The sequence below is a fragment of the Elephas maximus genome, chromosome 13 (assembly GCF_024166365.1).
Source record: "Elephas maximus indicus isolate mEleMax1 chromosome 13, mEleMax1 primary haplotype, whole genome shotgun sequence".
In the NCBI taxonomy this organism is placed as follows: domain Eukaryota; kingdom Metazoa; phylum Chordata; class Mammalia; order Proboscidea; family Elephantidae; genus Elephas; species Elephas maximus.
Genome location: NC_064831.1, coordinates 95,699,499 through 95,718,154, shown reverse-complemented (window position 1 = coordinate 95,718,154; position 18,656 = coordinate 95,699,499). Strand labels below are relative to the sequence as shown.

Sequence of the window (18,656 nt, the reverse complement as noted above, 5' to 3'; positions counted from 1 at the left end):
TTGAGGGCTTCCTCAGCTGAGCGGACCTTCCATTGTCCGGACTTCTCCTCTCTGGGCCCCCAAACCCTGAGGAGTGTCTGATGCCAGCGGGGGCAGCTCTGAGCTGCAAATTCCAGCTCCGCAACCCTCCACTCACATCTGTTTGTTGTTGCTAGTCAGCCAGGTCCAGTTTTGTTTTTTTAACCCAGAAGTCTTAGAAACTTACACTTCGGCAAATTAATAGATAGATGGTGCTCATCTCCCCACCCCCATGCAGGCAAGTGGTAATAGCCTAGGGAGCGTAACACCTAAAACAGTTTAAGTCCAGTGGGAGAGGATTAGGATGAGTGTCAACAAGGGAAGGAACGAAATGTCCTCTAAGGCTGAAATTCCACTGGTTTTTCACAGTACTGTGTTAATTTTTGCCATTGGACCTTTACTGTCTTTCTAAAAAGGTACGCTCCAGGGAGATAATGCTAAAATCTGTCTTCTATACAGAAAAGCTACAGCTCCACCCTGCGAGGAATGCCACCTTCCTTAAAGAATGGAGTGATCAGTGACCCAGAATTCCTTCCAAGGAGAAATTCACTGATACTAAAACTAAAGCCAGAGCCACCTGAGCAAGCCGAGAGCCAGAACAGTGGGGTGGAGCAGTACTTCAGGGACTGGTTCTCCACACCCGTCGACCTGCACGGTGTCATCTTGCCACGGCTCTCAGGAATCCACATAAAGCTGTGGAAACTCTGCTACTTCCGCTGGGTCCCTGAGGCCCAGATCAGCAGCGGCGGCGCCATCACTGCCTTCCACAAGGCCTCCGTCCTGGTGGACGAGGTTGATGTGCTCAGCAGGATGCTGCGGCAGCACCGGGGCGGCCCTCTGCCAGCCTGCTTCTCGGAGACAGACCAGAGCAGGATGTACTTCCAGGCCAGCGGCCCGCACGCCGCCTCGAGGACCCCCGACTTCCTCTCCTCCACGTTTCCGTTTTCCCCTGTGGGCAGTCTGTGCAGACGGAGCATTTCAGGAACACCGTTCAGCAAATTCTTAAGTGGGGCCAGAATATGGTTATCTACTGAGACACTCGCCAACGAGGACTGAAGAGTCATGTTTTTGGAACATTCTGAGGGAAGCTGTTTTTTTTCCTCTGAATTAAAACTGTTAACCTAGGCAATTGAAGCTCTAATTTTATACGTAAGAAGAATAGTTGAATTTTGCACTAATATTTAAAAAACAGGTTGAATCACGCTTCCTTCAGTTGTTTTAAGGTAGGCGTACATTTTTATTGTATTTCCTCATTTTCAGGTGGATTACCCGCAGATAGTCCCACATTTTTGTCTGCATCCATTTTTCCTGCCACCTCAAAAGATTATCTGATCCTCAGATTAGGAAGCCAAAGCAGCAGGCATCAGGAAAGTTTTTTAAAAATTGGTGTTTAGTTTATTTCCAGATACACTCAGACAGAGGAATGATCTGTAAGGTGAGGCACAGGAGTGGCACGACTTCATTCTGTTAAACATGAGGCCACCGTGCGTTGGCGTCAACTCACTGGCAACAAACAGCTCACTTCCAGAAGCATCTGATAAACCCCCAGAAGGCTCAGTAGGTATTCACATATTGTTCTGGTACCTTCATACTGTCTCCAACTGGTTTCAACTGAGGGGGAGGGGTCAGCGTTCCAAAGCCATAATTATTACTGTAGATCACCTCGTTTGGGACTGTCATCTGTTAAAATCATGGGTTTTCTTTTACCTCATTGGACTAACTTTAAGATGATATGAACTGTTAACCTTAAAGCATTTGCTGTAGAGAATATAATTAAACTTAGAAGTGCCTTTGACATTAATGTCTGAACAACACAGCAAAATAGTTTTTAAAATTAGGGTGTTAAAAACCCCACTGCACATTTTTCACCGCGCTTTTCACACTGAGCTTCATATCAACAGCTGGGAATCCCCAAAGCCCCATTTCTCTCCCCCAGGGAGCCACCGAGGGCCTGTGGGAGCCACTTCCGTGAAAGCCCCCGGGCCATCCACCCAAGGGAGGCACGGTCCCAGCTCCATCCCAGAGCAGCAGGGTTAGCGTGGGAGAGCGCCGTCCGCACAGGAGCGCCCACCACTCCTGCCCGAGCTACAGTGTGGGAGACTGCTGCCTGCGCTTCCCTTTGGAGGAACTGAGGTCAAGCCTCAGGTCGCCCGTACAGAAGTCCTTTTTCTCTAGATTCTTAACACTACGAAATAGGGAATGTTTAGAAAGTGAAAATGGATCTCGTTCACAGTCCTGCCGTTGTAATAGAGAAGTGCACCTCCCATGTCCCGTCCCTGACTTGACAGCAACACTCAGAGGAGGCTGAGAAGCAGACAGGTGTATTCGTGGTCCCAGAGGCCCTTGCTTCCATGTCATATGGCAGGATCCAGCCAGAGCTGTGGGGCCGGAGCTTAAGCCTCTTCCATCGCTGACGTGTAGCACCATCCCCACACTCTAGTCCCCGTTTCAGAGGTGGATGTTTTCAAATTTGGCTGTATGATCTTAAGAGTTTCTTAAATTGCCATCTTAAGATTTTGAAATTTCTCACAGTAAAGTTTCTAGTTATTTCCTTTTCTAAAAACAAGTTTTTTTCAAAATACTGTATTTTTATATATGATGAACACACATTTCTATTTCAATTCTTTGCCTTTTAAGAATTGATAATATATCTAGACTGAGAGACAAATTTTTTATAAAATGTCTTAGGAAACTCATCTTGTGGATAAACCCAATGTTTTTTTTGCCCATTTGTTACCTAGAAAATCAGGGCTCTTTCCAGCTTACACAGAGCATTACTGCCATCACACACAGTTTATGGTCTGATCAGCAACCACCCTGCCGGCTCTTCGAGAACCACGCATCCTGCCACCGAAAGTGTAACGGTTCTTTTTTATTCAGTTGCTTTTGAATTATTAGAAGTTGTTCTAAATTCTTTTTTGGGGGGTTGAACATTTATTTCTCTTAATTTTCTTTCCTCACACATTGATGTCAATGTCATTAATAATGGTTTTTTTTGTTAATTTACAAGTTTAAAAAGATTAGGTACCATTAATATTGTTTTAAAATAGAAAATGTGCCTATTTTTGTATGATAATCAAATGTAGTAAAATACTTGTCTTATTTTTTGCTGGTAAGTTGTTATAGCATGATTATTGTGCCACAATTTATCGTGCATAATATGAAAAACAACTATAGCGGCCTTAAGTCCTGACCTTCAGAAAGCTGTGCGGCACCTCTGCTAGCTCACAGGACGTTGTGGTGGCAGAAGTCCTGGGTGTGGCAGCGTGCACTGTACCAAAGAGAGCCATGCGCTCAGCACTTCACAGTGTTCCTGTGAGCAAAGCCCGTGCTGATGGGCTGCCACGCGCATAGCAGCCTCAGCCGGACTGGCTAAGGTTGAACTTAAACGAACCGTGTCTCACTGTTATTTTCTGATGGAAATCAGTTTTAAAACTGAAAATGTCTAAAATGTCTAACTTTAAAGAAAAGCTATTAATCTGTACTAACAGAGTGAGAACTAGCCAACACATCCTTTCACAGAATCTGCTTGCCACAGCAGTAACCTCAAATTGTTAAAACTTGGTTTTGAGAGAAAACTAAAACCTTTGTGCCTAAAACTGATGATGACTTGAGTTAAGGAGGGTGAGCTGGAAGATGAACGACCTTGTTCAGCAGTGACAAATGTGAAGGAAATTTTGACAGCTAAATAAAATGTCCACAGAAACTGTCTGTTGTTGTAGTTATCATTATGAAATCATCCACAAGGATGCAGTGACTCAAGATCCAAAGGCTGTTTCTTCCGCCTGTGCTTGTGTGGGGGCCCTGGTGGCACAGTGGCTGAGAGCTCAGCCGCTAACCAGAAGAGGTCAGCAGCTTGACTACCAGCCGCTCCTTGTGGGGCAGTTCAGCTCTGTCCTGTAGGGGCACTGTGAGTCAGAATTGAGGACAGTGGGTTTGGTGTGTTCTCTTATACTTGTGTGTGCCATCCACTCTCTAAAGTGAGGCAGCTAGCTGTCAATCATGTTCCTGACATCAGTTCAGTGTTGGCTGTAACTTAAACCATGTGGGTATTAACGGGCCCTGCCTTAACTGGTCCTTCCATTCAAGACAGAAAGAAACTGGGACATATTTTCCCAGAAGGCCTCAGGAAAAGTGTGTGAGACTAGGATCCTGGGCGTGGCATTCTGTCTGATAATTGGCTTCCTACCATATATCTTCCCCAGCCCAAAGTTTTTCCTTCAGTGGTATGAGACAAATAGCCACGTAGCCCTGTTTTAATTATGCTATCTATATACACAGTCACCCCTGATCTAGCCATTAGGGATGTTCCAAAAAGCAGGAGAAGGGACAATTGCTAAAGAAATTGGAGTTTCAATTATTTATATCCTTCAGAAATCATAAAACAAGAATGTTTAACAGCTGAATGTGTAAAACAGTACACAAACACTTAATTTCAGGAATCTCTGTTTCCAGTATACTCACTAGAAAGACGCATTGTTCATGCCGCTTTTTTAAAAGACCTAGAGCTGTTGATCGCCTCTTGTGGGTTTTCCTGCTTTTTTCTAAATCTAGGATGCATCTAGCTTCTAAAATGGCCACAATATCTTAACCTTTTAAAAATTCATTACCTACTGTGTGAAATAAGTATATTCAAGCAAATAGCAAGTTTTGTGATACACAGACACAGTACAATGATGAGTGATTAAACCATCAGGTTTATAACTGACAGTAATAAAGTCAACACTAAATAAAATGTAACAATGCTTATGTTTTTGAAAATCTTATGTCAACCAATAACCAGATACTGTTACTTCCGTAGCTCTTAACTGAGGCCTTTGCTCTTGGCTCCAACAGCAACCACATGGCAGACTTCTACTTCAGCCCCCAGCTTCTGCAGTTCATCCAACCAGAGCATTTGCTTAGGTGAGAGACGATCATTGGGGCCTTTAACTTCTACCAGCTGGAAGATAAGTTTTTAAGATGATTAGTATCTATGGAAACTGAATAGCCATTCAAATAAGCGACTGCTGTTTTCACTAATAACTATTTACATGGCTTATTCTACTCAACAACCATTTGTATATATATTGTGTGCCACTGAGTCGATTATGACCATAGCGACCCTACATGACAGAACTGCCCCCAGAGGGTTTCCGAAGCTGTAATCTTTACAGGAGCAGATTGCCAGGTCTCTCCTCCTTTCGATTAGCAGCTGAACGCTTAACCACTGTGCTTGCAGGGCTCCTTATGTGAAATTCCTTGAGAAGTTTTTCTACTCTAGAAACTAGACAGTCCTTCACAGAAAATCAGTACATTGATTTTTAATATAGCAATTGAAAAATTGTTTTAAACCATGAACTGGATTGCTTCACTGCTTAAAACCCTTCTGTTACTTTTGCAATTAAATCCAAACTTCCCCACAATAACCTACAAAACTGTATGATCAAGAACCTGTTAACTACTCAAAAGCCTCCTTTCAGTTTCAGGAACAGACGCTGTCCCACTCAGGGGCCCTACTTGATACCCGCTGTCCCCCAGCCTGGGACATTTCTCCCTGGTTTTCACATGCCTTTCTCCCTGTCTTTGAATGCTCTGCTTAACATCATCTCAGATCCACCAGAGTCTCTAAGTGGATTCTCGCCTGTGTACTTCTTCCATGGCATTTCTCACAATATAAAACTGTTTATATGCCAGCTCTCTGAAAGCAGGACCTCTCGGTTTTGTTCACTGCATAGTAACTGAACTTGAAGACACAGCAATAAAAACTATCCAAAATGATAAAGATTTTCTTAAGTAAACAGCATTAAGCAGCCTGATATACATGTAATTAGACAGCGTCCGCAAATGAAAAGAGATGGGAAAAATATTTGAAGATACAATGGCCAAAAGTTTTTCAAATTCAGTGAAAACTATAAACCCAAAGATCCCGGAAGGGAAAGAGGGTCCAGATAAGTAAAGCATTACTGAAAAAGAACAAGGTGGGAGGCCTCACTCTACCTGACTTTAGAACATATTATACAGCCACAGTTGTCAAAACAGACTGGTACTGGTACAACAACAGATACATGGACCAAAGGAACAGAATTGAGAATCCAGACATAAAGCCATCCGCATATGAGTAGTTGATATTTGACAAAGGCCCAAAGTCAGTTAAATGGGAAAAAGACAGTCTCTTTAACAAACAGTGCTGGCATAACTGGATATCCATCTGCAAAAAAATGAAACAAGACCCACACCTCAAAGACTAAAATCTAAAACAATAAAGATCATGGAAGAAAAAATAGGGACAATGCTAGGAGCCCTAATACATGGCATAAACAGTATACAAAACATTACTAACAATGCAGAAGAAAAACTAGATAACTGGGAGCTCCTAAATATCAAATACCTATGCTCATCCAAAGACTTCACCAAAAGAGTAAAAAGGTTACCTACAGACTGGGAAAAAGTTTTTACCTATGACATATCCGATGAGCGTCTGATCTCTTAAAATCTACATGATACTGCAAACACTCAACTACAAAAAGACAAATAACCCAATTAAAAAATGGGCAAAAGATATGAACAGGCACTTCACTAAAGAAGACATTCAGGTAGCTAACAGATACATGAGGAAATACTCATCATCATTAGCCATTAGAGAAATGCAGATCAAAACTACAATGAGATTTCATCTCACTCAAACAAGGCTGGCGTTAATCCAAAAAACACAAAATAATAAATGTTGGAGAGGCTGTGGAGAGATTGTGACACTTACCCACTCCTGACGGGAATGTAAAATGGTACAACCACTTTGGAAACCGATCTGGTGTTTTCTTAAAAAGCTAGAAATGGAACTACCATACGATCCAGCAATCCCACTCCTTGGAATATATCCTAGAGAAATAAGAGCCTTTACATGAACAGATATGTGCACACCCATGTTCACTGCAGCACTGTTTACAATAGCAAAAAGATGGAAGCAACCAAGGTGCCCATCAACGGATGAATGGATAAATTATGGTATATTCACACAATGGAATACTATGCATCAATAAAGAACAGTGATGAATCTGTGAAATATTTCGTAACATGGAGGAATCTGGAAGGCATTATGCTGTGTGAAATTAATTGCAAAAGGACAAATATTATATAAGACCACTATTATAATAACTGGAGAAATAGTTTAAACAGAGAAGAAAATATTCTTTGATGGTTAGGAGAAGGGGGAGGGAGGGAGGGGGGTTTTCACTAATTACATAGTAGATAAGAATTATTTTAGGTGAAGGGGAAGACAACACATACAGGCGAGGTCACTACAACTGGACTAAACTAAAAGCAAATAAGTTTCCTGAATAAACTGAACGCTTTGAAGGCCAGCGTAGCAGGTGCAGGGGTTTGGGGACCATGGTTTCAGGGGACATCTAAGTTAAGTGGCATAATAAAATCTATTAAGAAAACATCCTGCATCCCACTTTGAAGAGTGGCTTCTGGGGTCGTAAACACTAGGAAGCAGCCATCTAAGATGCATCAACGGGTCTCAGCCCACCTGAAGCAAAGGAGAATGAAGAACACCAAAGGCACAAGGTAGTTATAAGCCCAAGAGACAGAAAGGACCACATGAACCAGAGACTGCATTAGTCTGAGACCAGAAGAACTAGTTGGTGCCCGGCCACAATCGATGACTGCCCTGACAGGGAACACAACAGAGAACCCCTGAGGGAGCAGGAGAGCAGTGGGATGCAGACCGCAAATTTTCATAAAAAGACCAGACTTAATGGTCTGACTGAGACTAGAAGGACCCCAGGGGTCATGGTCCCCAGGCCTTCTGTTGGCCCAAGACAGGAACCATTCCCAAAGCCAACTCTTCAGACAGGGATTGGACTGGACTATGGGATAGAAAATGATACTGGTGAGGAGTGAGCTTCTTGCATCAAGTAGACACGTGAGACCATGTGAGCTGCTCCTGTCAGGAGGGGAGATGAAGAGTGCAGAGGGGGTCTGAAGCTGGCCGAATGGACATGAAAATAGAGTGGAGGGAAGGAGCGTGCTGTCTCATTGGGTGAGAGCAGCTAGGACTGTATAGCAAGGCGTATATAAATTTTTGTATGAGAGACTGACTCGATTTGTAAACTTTCACTTAAAGCACAATAAAAATTTTTTTTAAAATCAAACCCAAAGATCCAAGAAGTGCAGAAACATAAAGAACAGTACAGTAATGAACATCACAATTAAACTGCATAATCAGTGATAAAAAGATCTTAAAGCAGCCAGAATTTTAAAAAGCCCAAGGAAAAAAAGCAGATTTCCCACTGGAAACAATGCAAGCTGTAAGACAGTGGACCAACACCTTTAAAGTACTGAAAGAAAAAAAACTGTCAACATAGAGTTCTTTGCCCAGAGAAAATACCTTTCAAAAACAAAGGCAAAATAGCCTTTTTAAGACATAGAAAACCTAAATGAATTCATCAGCAGCAGATCTCCAGGAAAGGTTACAGGACGTTACTCAATCAGGAGAGTGACACCACATGGAACCCTGGCATCACCAGGACACAGCACTGGAACCAGCATCTACATAAACCACATGCAGACCCCCTTTTCTTATTAATCAACTGTGTAAAGCAAAAATCGTAATGCAGAATTTATAATACATATGGAAGTAAAAGGTATGAAAACAACAGCACAGACACTAGAAGGAGATATAAAAGTACACTTGCTAAAAGTTTCTCTATACCATACATGAAGCAGCATACTATCACTTGAAGATATACAAGTTTAAAATGTACATTATAACACTAATGCAACCACTAAAAAAAAAGATTACAGCTAACAAGCCATCAAAGGGATAAAACGCAATCATAAAAAAAAATCCCCCAAAGAGGAAAAAGAACAAAGGAGAGCAAAGACAGGTGGAAAACAAGTTATCAAGATGGCAGGTTTAAAGCTGAACATGTCACTAATCGCAGTATGTGTAAACGTTCCAAATATCCCTATTAAAAGGCACAGGTTGTCAAATTTAATGAAAAAGACCTATACTACATGCTGCCTACAAGAAACCCACATTAAATGTAAAGACACAAATAGGTTAACAGTAAAAAACTGTGAAAGTAAAAAACAGAAAAATTATCAATATCAGGAATAAAAGGGTGGTAGAAATAGAGATTCTATACAGACAGAAATGATACTAAGCAAAAAATATTTACAATGTTATGCCAATAAATTTAACAACTTAGATGAAACGGACAAATTCCTCAAAAGACACACCAACACGCAAATCAAGAAGAAACACATAATATGAATAGCCCTGTATTGATTAAAGAACTTATAAACCTTTCCACAAGGAAAGCTCCAAGCCCGAATGGCTTCACTGGTCAGTTTACCAAAGATTTTGGGTATGATACTAATTCTGGACAAACGCTTCCATAAATCGAAAAGGAGGGAATACTTACCGTCCCGTTCAGTGAGACCAACATTAACATGAAACCAAAACCCAACAAACATATTACAAGAAAAGAAAACTACAGATCAGTATCTCCCATAAACATATATACAAAAATTCTTAACATTTTACAAGGTCAAATCCACCATTACATAAAACGGATAATACATCACAACCCTGCAAGGTTTATTTGAGAAATGCAAGGTAGGTTTAATATTCAAAAATCAATCAAGGTAATTCACACTAACAGACTAAAGAGGAAAATCACATGTCAACAGATACCAAAAAAAGCATTTGACAAAATTCAGTGAACATTCCTGATAAACACTTTCAGAAAGCTTGGACGTAAAGGGAAACTCTTGTCTGATGAAGGTATCTATGAAATAGCTCCATCTATTCAACAGTGAAAGGCTAAATGTATTCCCCTAAGATCAGGAACAAGGAGACGGCTTCCGCTTTCACCTCTTAGTTTACTTTTTACTTACTTTACATTTCACTGTAGCTTCTAGCCAGTGCAATCAAGTAAAGAAAAGAAAGGCATCAAGATTGGAGAAGAAGTAAACTGTCTTTATTAGCAGATAACCTGATTGTCTATGTAGAAAATCCAATGAAGTATATATAAAAATGCTTCTAGAACTATGAGTACATCACGTTTGTAGAATACAACATCAATATGCGAGAATCAACTATTTCATACAGCAGCAGCGAACAATTGGGAATTGTAAGAAAACAATACCACTTAAATAGCATCAAAAATATTAAATACTTAGAGATCAGTCTGATAAAAGATATGCAAGACCTACACATCGAAAAGTGAAAACACTGCTGACAGAAATTAAAGAGAACCTAATAAAAGGATGTATCAGGTTCACTGATCAAAAAACCTAATACTGTTAAGATACCAATTCTTACCAAATTGATCTACAGATTCCAAGTAATTCCAATAAAAATCCAAGCAGCCTTTTATTTTTAGAAATTGAGGGCTGATTTTACAATTCAAATAAAAATGCAAAGGACATAGGACAGCCAAAACAACTTTGGAAAAGAAGAGCAAAGGTGGAGGACTTAAACTGACTACAAGACCTAAGAAGCTACAGCAATCAAGGAATAGGACAAAGAAATCAGAATAGAGGGTCCAGAAACAGACCCACATACGTGTTGTTGTTAGGTGCCGCTGAGTCGGTTCTGACTCACAGCCACCCTATGTAAACAGCACGAAACACTGCCCGGTCCAGCACTTTATCAGACAATGTTCCACTGTTATTCATAAGGTTTTTTCAGAAGGAGACTTCCAGGCCCTTCTTCCTAGTCTGTCTTAGTCTGGAAGCTCTGCTGAAACCTGCCCAGCGTGGGTGACCCTGCTGGTATTTGAAATACCGGTGTCATGTCTTCCAGCATCACAGGAACACGCAAGCCACCAAACTGACAGACATGTGGTAGACACATATATGGAACATGGATGTCTGACAAAGATGCAAAGGAAGGCAAGTCAGTGGAGGAAGGACAGCCATGCCTCGTGCCATACAAGAATTATCTCAAAATGGACCAGAGAACTAAATGTAAAATGAAAACTTGTAGAGGAAAACACAGGAGAAACTGGGACCTTGGGTTAGGCAAGTATTCCTGACACATGACACCAAAAGCATGATCCATAAAAGAACAGGTGAATTAGACTTTGCCAAAATGTAGAACTTCCATTCTTCAAAAGACACTATTAAGAGAATAAAAAGACAAGCCACAGACTGGGATAAAATATCAGCAAATCACATACCTGATAAAAGGACCTATACCCAGAATATATTTTTTAAAAAAGAAAAAAAAAGCTCTCGAAACTCCGTAAGAAAACAAACAACCTGTGATAAGCAGCAGGGTGGCGATGAAGGTGGGTGCCTACGGTCCCAACTTGAAGAAGGCGCTCCCTCAGGGCCCCGTGCCTCACACGTGCCTTGGCCTAGCCCAGTCCTGAGAGCTTCTAAAGTCCTTCTAAAGTCCTATGTCCTTTGCATTTTTATTTGAAGTCCCAGTGATCCCCGGGTGCTGGCACTCAAGGCCTATGGAATCCCCTCCCTTTGACTGTAGGCTCGATCAAGTGACTTGCTTTCAACAAACAGAAGTGCTAGATGTGTTTTCTGAGATCAGGTTACAAAAGACGGTGACTTCCCCCTCACTCCACACTCTCTGGCTCTTCTCACACGCTTGCCCTGATCAAACATGCCGCCATGTTGTGAGCGGCCACGTGAGAGGCCCACTTGGCAAGGAGCTGAGAGTGGCCTCCTGCCCACAGCCTGTGAAGAGCGAGGCCTTCAGTCCAACATCTCACAAGGAATTGTATCTCGCCAACAGCCACATAAGAAACGCCTACTCTGTGGCCTTTGATTAGGTTGTTAATAAAATTACAAATACGACCTTCCATTCTGGCTAAACCGACCTTAAAGCGATGACTCTGGGAGTTCCACACCACCAGGTCAGGGAGGCCGCCTCGGCAGTGTCGGAAGTCAGCAGCCAGACGCCTGCACACTCCACTGAGGACAGGGCCGCCGAGGCAGGAAACAAGATCCTGAACACAGAACACAGAAATTTAGCCATGTCCCTTGTTACAGAGACCCTGATGTGCATCCCAGAGATCACGAGACAGGTAACAACTCAGAGGGAAGAAAGCAAAAACATGTCCCAAGTAAACCCAAGGCTGTCTTGGTTCTTGTGCTGGGGCTAAAATTCTCACTGGCAAGCTCTAGAAGTTTTCCTTCGGTCACTTATCATGCCTTTGCCCAGAGTGGAGAATCCTGAGAGGTCTCTGGGGAGCAGGAGTCTGGAGGGGGCACTCAGGACTGGCAGCAGTAACGACACAGAGGCCCAAGAGTTAGAGGCGCCACAGGAGAGGCAAAGGAACGTTGTTACCCCAGGGATGGGAAAGCCATAACTGGGCTTTCTTTGTGCCCTAACATGTTCCCATCAATTACACCGGCATATGAGCGGGGGGGAGGGGGGTGCGAAGGTGTCTCACACACGCATACACATACATACATGCAAATGTATGTGTCTGTGTGCATGCACATGGTCATATTTTGATACCGTTGCCATAGAGACACCCAGCAGCATCTGGAAGGCTTTACTTTCTGACCAAACCTGGCCGTGCAGGTAACAAACAGCTGCTATTACCTGAGCTTGCTGAAGAGAAGCAAAGCGGTCCCAGCTGACTATGGAAGCCACCCTGCCTTCCTGAGCCTGCCACGTGGCTGCCAGCCAGGCGCGTAGGGTCTCGGCAGGGGCAGCGTGGATGAGCTGCAGCCTGGCCTCGATGGCGGGGCCTCTGCTTGCAAAGAAGCTGTCTGTACACAAGTCCAGGGGGAAGGCCTATATCACAGGGAAAACAAGCACTCAGACCGTGCCTGGCAGAACTGGATTAATCAGGAACATTCCATACCTACAAAATCTGGCAAATGGCCAGTATGACTGAATGGACACCTTCACTGAACTTTTCCTCACAAGGTAAGTCAAAAATCACCTGATACAAGTAATCCGATACAAAAGCAACTTATTACACTTGTTTTTTGACTAATACTTTGCAGACAGACCTTTGAGATTAAATCAGCAGGACACTGAGCGGACCCGTCTGACGACGTCTGTGAAAGCACCAGAACAGAGCCGGGGACGTAGTAGGGCCTCAGAAATGCTGATGCCGAACCGACTTGATACTAAACGTGCAAAACCTAATGCTGAAGGTCAGTTACACTTAAAGTTCAAAACTTAACATGCTTACATTTGAAATTCTACTGGCCAGATTCTTGTATTAAAGGGCATTCTGGTGGTGGAAGCAGCACCGTGCGTGCACGACCCGGAGGCTGCGCAGACAGGCACGTTTCTAGCCTCAGACACAGGCAGGCAGAGCCCGCCTCAGGGAAGGCCCGCGCGTGGCCCAGCGTGACGGATACCTGGTAGGCGTTCCTGAAGACGTCTGGAATCCCGTCCATGAAGATGACATCCCACAGGAGAAGGCCGTACAGGGTGCTGAAGGTGGACCCTTCCCCATGGATCCCTGACAAAAGTCATACGGCTTTAACGGTTTTAAAAAAACTACGGCCGTAACCCACTGCATACTCAATTCCTATTCAATGCTCTAGATTCAGAAGCAAGCGCTGCCTTTGCGCCACTCCTAGCTCATCTTCTATAGTCGGTATTGTTTACATATAGAAGCCTCATTTATTCACAACTCGGTAATCACGGACAAGCTCAAACCAACATTTCAAGGTAGCCGTGATTCTTAGCCTTTAGTGATAACCCAAGGAGGAAGTCAAAAACAAACAGCTGTAGCCATTCCACTCTCACGCTGCAGGCGTCCCCCCACCGTGAGAAGCCAGGAGGAGGCTGAGGCCCTTCGGAGCCCAGCTGCTGACCAGGCCCTGGGAGCAGGGTGGGAAAGCCGAGGCTGGGCAGTGTCCCAGGGCCCGGGGGCCTCTGAGCCCAGGTGTTTCTACTCATCCCGTTCAACCGAGCACTGCACTATGTACTTCCAGTGTTTTTAACAAAGTTTTCACAGAAACCTTCACCCCTAAGACCACCTACGGACTTTACTGACTGGGAAGCAAACCCACCTACCCAGAGGTCATATAAAAAGCAAGAGGATGGGTCTGGAGTGGAACAAACAGCTTGGGCCTTGTTGTGGATTGAACTGTGCACCCCAAAATGTGTGTTGTAAATCCTAACCTCTATGCTTGTTATTATCCCATTTGGGAATGGGTTATCTTTGTTACGGCACACATATACAGGTTGTGTCTCTGTGTGCAGGCCCTAGCGCAGCCCAGGCTGCCTGCCCACCGGTGCTCCACACCCACATGAAAGTGCATCGGGCAAGACCAGAGCCCCTCATCAGCAAGACTCTCACGCTCAGCTCTAGCCCCTCATCCTTGTTCAGATGTCCTCGACTCCAAAGGACTGCAGTGGGAACAACAGGACCACCCAGCCTCCCAGCTGAAGCCAGATCCTCTTTTACTAGAAAGCTCTGGGCTTGGAGACTGGGCTCTTGCCCAGCCAGGAGTAAAGCCGGGACTTGATTTCCAATATGCTTTCTGTCCTGGTGTGGACATGAAAGTCAGGAACCCGGCAGGTAACACCACTCCTGCACTCCTCAGTGGTCCATGCTGAGCTTGGACTAGAAGCAAAATCATTTTTAGTGATGCTTCTGAGCAGCTCGGAAACGCGCTTCCCTGCAGGGGTCTAAGACTGTCCTCGCACAACCCCCTTGAGAACAAAGATGGACAGCAAAGCTCAGCTCATTCCCACTGAGTCGACTTCAGTAGGTGGAAGAACACTCTGTATCGCGGAGATGGAATCGTCCACGTGTTTTTCAGGTTCACAGCTAAACTGACGCATTTCTCTGAGCTCAGGTTGCACCCTGACCACCACCTGGCAGTCCTGGCCCCCTGGGCCTGGTCACTCCCGCAGCAACTGTGCCTTCTCCAAGCTGCCTACGACTTCCCTGGGGACTGGAACTTTCATCCCGCTCTTGCATCTGGAACCTTTTCAGGTCTAGTGTATCTCTGTCTTCCTGGTGTTTGCACATCTTCCCCAATAGCATCACCCCTTCCCTGTAAGTAATAAAACATTACGTAGATTAATCTTCACCCTTACCTGTAATGCTCATCAAAAAGATAGCCACTCTTTAAAAATGCTATCTGACAGGAGTCATCTTATATTCCTCACTAATCTCCTGAACACTTGCACGACGCTCAAGTGGATAAAGGCCCGTTTTTCACATTTGGAAACAGCATTTTCATCCAAGCAACCCTACCGCATGGGCACGGGCACGGCACGTCTATAGACAAAGCTCATAAGATGTAACGGACAACCCACCGGGCAGTGTGCTGGGTGAACCTCACGACGAGACCGCAGGTGACTTACTGACACAATGTTTGGGATCTGCTTCCAAAAAGCCTCCCAGGAAGGGGTATACAAGAAAGAAAGCTGAATGAAACGGGCGGGCCAACGGGGGTTCATATATTCATGCTGGGAGCACAAGGACTATCCTCTCTACTTCTGTATAAAGGCATGTTCAGTATCCTCCACAATAAAAAGTTTAAGAATGTGTTAGAGCCAGGCCCCACTGGTCCTCCGTGATCACCTGCCCCCTCTGTCACTCACGTTTGATCGGGCACATGAGTGCTTCCTCAGCATGGCTTCTCGCTCGTTATTTAATTCCACTTTTTCTATTCAGTACTACCATTTGCTATGGGCAATGTGGACCATTTCATTTTACCAGTTATAAGATATATTCCCAAAGTCTTCTCTCCAGCCTGGACCTTAGATAAAGCACTAGATTTATAGTTCATTCTCTGAGACCAATATCAAAGAAATAATAAAAGGGAAGAGAGACTGATGGTGATAAACACATGAACATAAGCACTTTCCAACTGACAAAAGAAATAATTAAATGATTAAACAAAAATCCTCTTCACTGCCATTACGTGACCAGACTTTCACCGGTGACAACAGAGACACCCAGAACAGCACTCATCCTTGGTGCAGCCACAAACAAGCCCTGACAGGGCCACTCTCCAGTGCAGGAGAGCTCAGGGTGCCCATTACACAGAGGCTGCAGCGCGCCCTCAGAGTGCTGCATGGCCTGGGGAGCTTCATTCCCAGCTGGGTTTCTGTGGATACGAAGAAGGGCCTCTCAGAGAAGTGTTAGCACCTTGAGTCAAAAATGGCCACTAACTGTGCACAAGCTGCGATCTAAATGTCAAATAAGTAGCCAGGCCCTTTTTAAACTCACATGCTTTAATCAGGATAGTCTCAAATGGCCAAGTCCCAGCTCCCCAATACATACTTTGTCATGTTTACATCCTCTCTTAGTCGCCTTAGGTCACACAGACCAGTCTTCCATACCCAAGGCTACCTGCTCACTCACCAGGCACCCAGCCATCCCCAGGGAACAGAACCAGACCTCACGACAGTGTACGCATACTCTGAGCCACCCCGATCCCCTAAGGATAATAGAGAGAGTGGGTGCAAGGTTGGGGGAGGAGGAGGTCAGCTCCCTACCATCCTCAAAGGCAGGAGGACCAAGGGCTCTGGCAAGGAAAGGAGGTAGCAGGATTCAGGTTTCAGGTACTCTGAGGCTGGCCTGCTCAGCAGCCCATCCTGGGCCAGTGGATGCTGATGGAGTCTCTCTTCGACTCTAGGTGCATCTGCACACACAGTGGTTTCTCATTATTTTACAGCTATATCCCAACCAGGAGAGAGGCCCCACGTGCCTTCAACAGCCATCCTGCCCTATCCTGCAACAGCTCTAAGCTTCCCTCGGAGGTTCACGCATACCATGGATTGAATTGTGTCCCCCAAAATTGTGTGTCAACTTGGCTAGGCCATGATTCCCAGTATTGTATGGTTGTCTGCCATTTTGTGATCTGATGTAAGTATCCTATGTACTATAAATCCTAACCTCTATGATGTTAATGAGGCAAGATTAGAGGCAGGTATGTTAATAAGGCAGGACTCAGTCTACAGGACTAGGTTGTATCTGGAGTCAATTTACTCTGAGATTTGAAACACAGAATTGAGCAGAGAGGAGACAGACCTCATACCACCAAGGAAGAAGTGCCAGGAGCAGGGTGCGTTGTTTAGGCCTGAGGTCCCTGTGCTGAGAATCTCCTAGACCAGGGAAGACTGATGACAAAGACCTTCCTCCAGAGCCAACAGAGAGAGAAAGCCTTCCCTAGGACCTGGCACCTGGAATTCGGACTTCTAGCCTCCTGGGATGTGAGAGAATAAACTGTTGTTTGTTAAAGCCATCCACTCGTGATATTTCTGTCGTAGGGGCATTAGATACTTTAAGACAATTTGGTACCAGGAATGGGGTGCTGCTCCAACAGATACCTACAATGTGGAAGCAGTTTTGGAACTGAGTGATGGGTAGAGACTGGAAGAGTTTTAAAGTGCCTAATAGTAAAAGCCTAGATTGTCCTAAGAGTCTGTTGATGGAATTATGGACATCAAAGACAACTCTGGTGAGGACTCAGAAGAAAGTGAGGAGAGCTGATACACTGGAGATGTCACAGATGCCGAGAAGCAGCAGAGAAATGGCAGCAGCAGAACCAAGAGACTGGTACAAGATGGCACTGGAGCCGACCCCCAAAGCAAAAGATCTGAGTGCCTTTGCACAGGAGGTTTCCTGGTGGAGTGGGGTGCCTCCAGGCACTTATCGGTGGAGCTAAATAGCTCTGGAACATTTGCCCAAGCAGGGCAGATGCCTGCTGGCCCAAGGGACACAGGAATCAGAGATGGGGCTGAAGAATGGAACCTGCTGGGGCCAGGGAGGGTAGAGTCACCATTCAGATGGACTAGGAGAACAGGGCCACCCAAATGTGAGGGAGGAGAATTTCCATTCCAACGGGCCTAGAAGGCAGGGCTGAAGCTCAGAGTGGAGGGGCCTCCATCCAGAATCCAAACAATATGGCCAACACCCAGAGTCTGGAGGGCAGGGTCATTGCCTAAATGGTCTCAGAGAATAGAGGGTTATTTTCAAGCCTTGAGAGCTAATACAATGTATTCTGCTGACTTGCTTGGTGCCTGTTATCCCTTTTTTGCCTCCAGTATCTCCCATTTGTATTGGAAACAACCTTGTGCCTATTCTACCATTTGTACCTTGGAAGCAGATAACTTGTTATTCCAGATTTCACAGACGATGAGTTTTGTCCTAGGGTAGAATTTGAACTTAAGAGTTGATTTAAGACTTTTGGGATGATATGATGGGGTGAATGTGCTTTACGTGTGGCAAGACATGAATTTGAGGGTTGGGGGCATAGGGTAGAAAAAGAGAGAAAAGGCTAAGTTGTCAAGGATTTCATTCTACTTGAATCCACAATCAATACCCACAGAAGCAGCAGTCAAGAAACTGAAAGACGCACTGCATTGGGCAAATATGCTGCAAAAGACTTCTTTAAAGTATTAAAAGGCAAAGATGTCACCTTGAGGACTATGATGTGCCTGACCCAAGCCATGGTGTTTTCAATCACCCAATATGCATGCAAAAGCTGGACAATGAATAAGGAAGACTGAAGAACGGATGCCTGTGAACTGTGGTGCTGGCAAAGAATATCAAATATACCATGGACTGCTAAAAGAAAAAACAAATGTGTCTTGGAAGAAGTACAAACAGAACGCTCCTTAGAAGCAAGGATGGCGAGAGACTACGTCTCACATACTTTGGACATGTTATCGGAAGGGATGAGTCCCCGGAGAA

At 44.4% G+C, this 18,656-nt stretch overlaps 2 protein-coding genes across 7 annotated transcripts in view; one reads left to right on the top strand and one right to left on the bottom strand.

Moving 5' to 3' along the window:
- MTMR10 (myotubularin related protein 10) overlaps positions 1-3,739 on the top strand; it is a 74,051-nt gene extending 70,312 nt beyond the window's left edge. The window contains exon 15 of one of the 2 annotated variants that reach the window (XM_049852830.1): positions 478-3,739. In XM_049852830.1, the coding sequence (XP_049708787.1) occupies positions 478-1,074 (597 nt within the window). In that variant the 3' untranslated portion in view covers positions 1,075-3,739. The remainder of the gene's footprint in view (positions 1-477) is intronic. The other variant, XM_049852829.1, reaches the window with a different exon arrangement.
- A 674-nt stretch (positions 3,740-4,413) lies between these two features.
- Positions 4,414-18,656, bottom strand: part of FAN1 (FANCD2 and FANCI associated nuclease 1) — a 43,246-nt gene continuing 29,003 nt past the window's right edge. For 4 of the 5 annotated variants that reach the window (XM_049852826.1, XM_049852825.1, XM_049852824.1 and 1 more), the window contains exons 11-14: positions 13,351-13,454; positions 12,578-12,772; positions 11,847-11,975; positions 4,414-4,960 (exon numbers count right to left, since the gene is read on the bottom strand). In XM_049852826.1, the coding sequence (XP_049708783.1) occupies positions 4,823-4,960; positions 11,847-11,975; positions 12,578-12,772; positions 13,351-13,454 (566 nt within the window). In that variant the 3' untranslated portion in view covers positions 4,414-4,822. Of the gene's footprint in view, positions 4,961-11,846; positions 11,976-12,577; positions 12,773-13,350; positions 15,004-18,656 lie in introns of those variants that run through there. The other variant, XM_049852828.1, reaches the window with a different exon arrangement.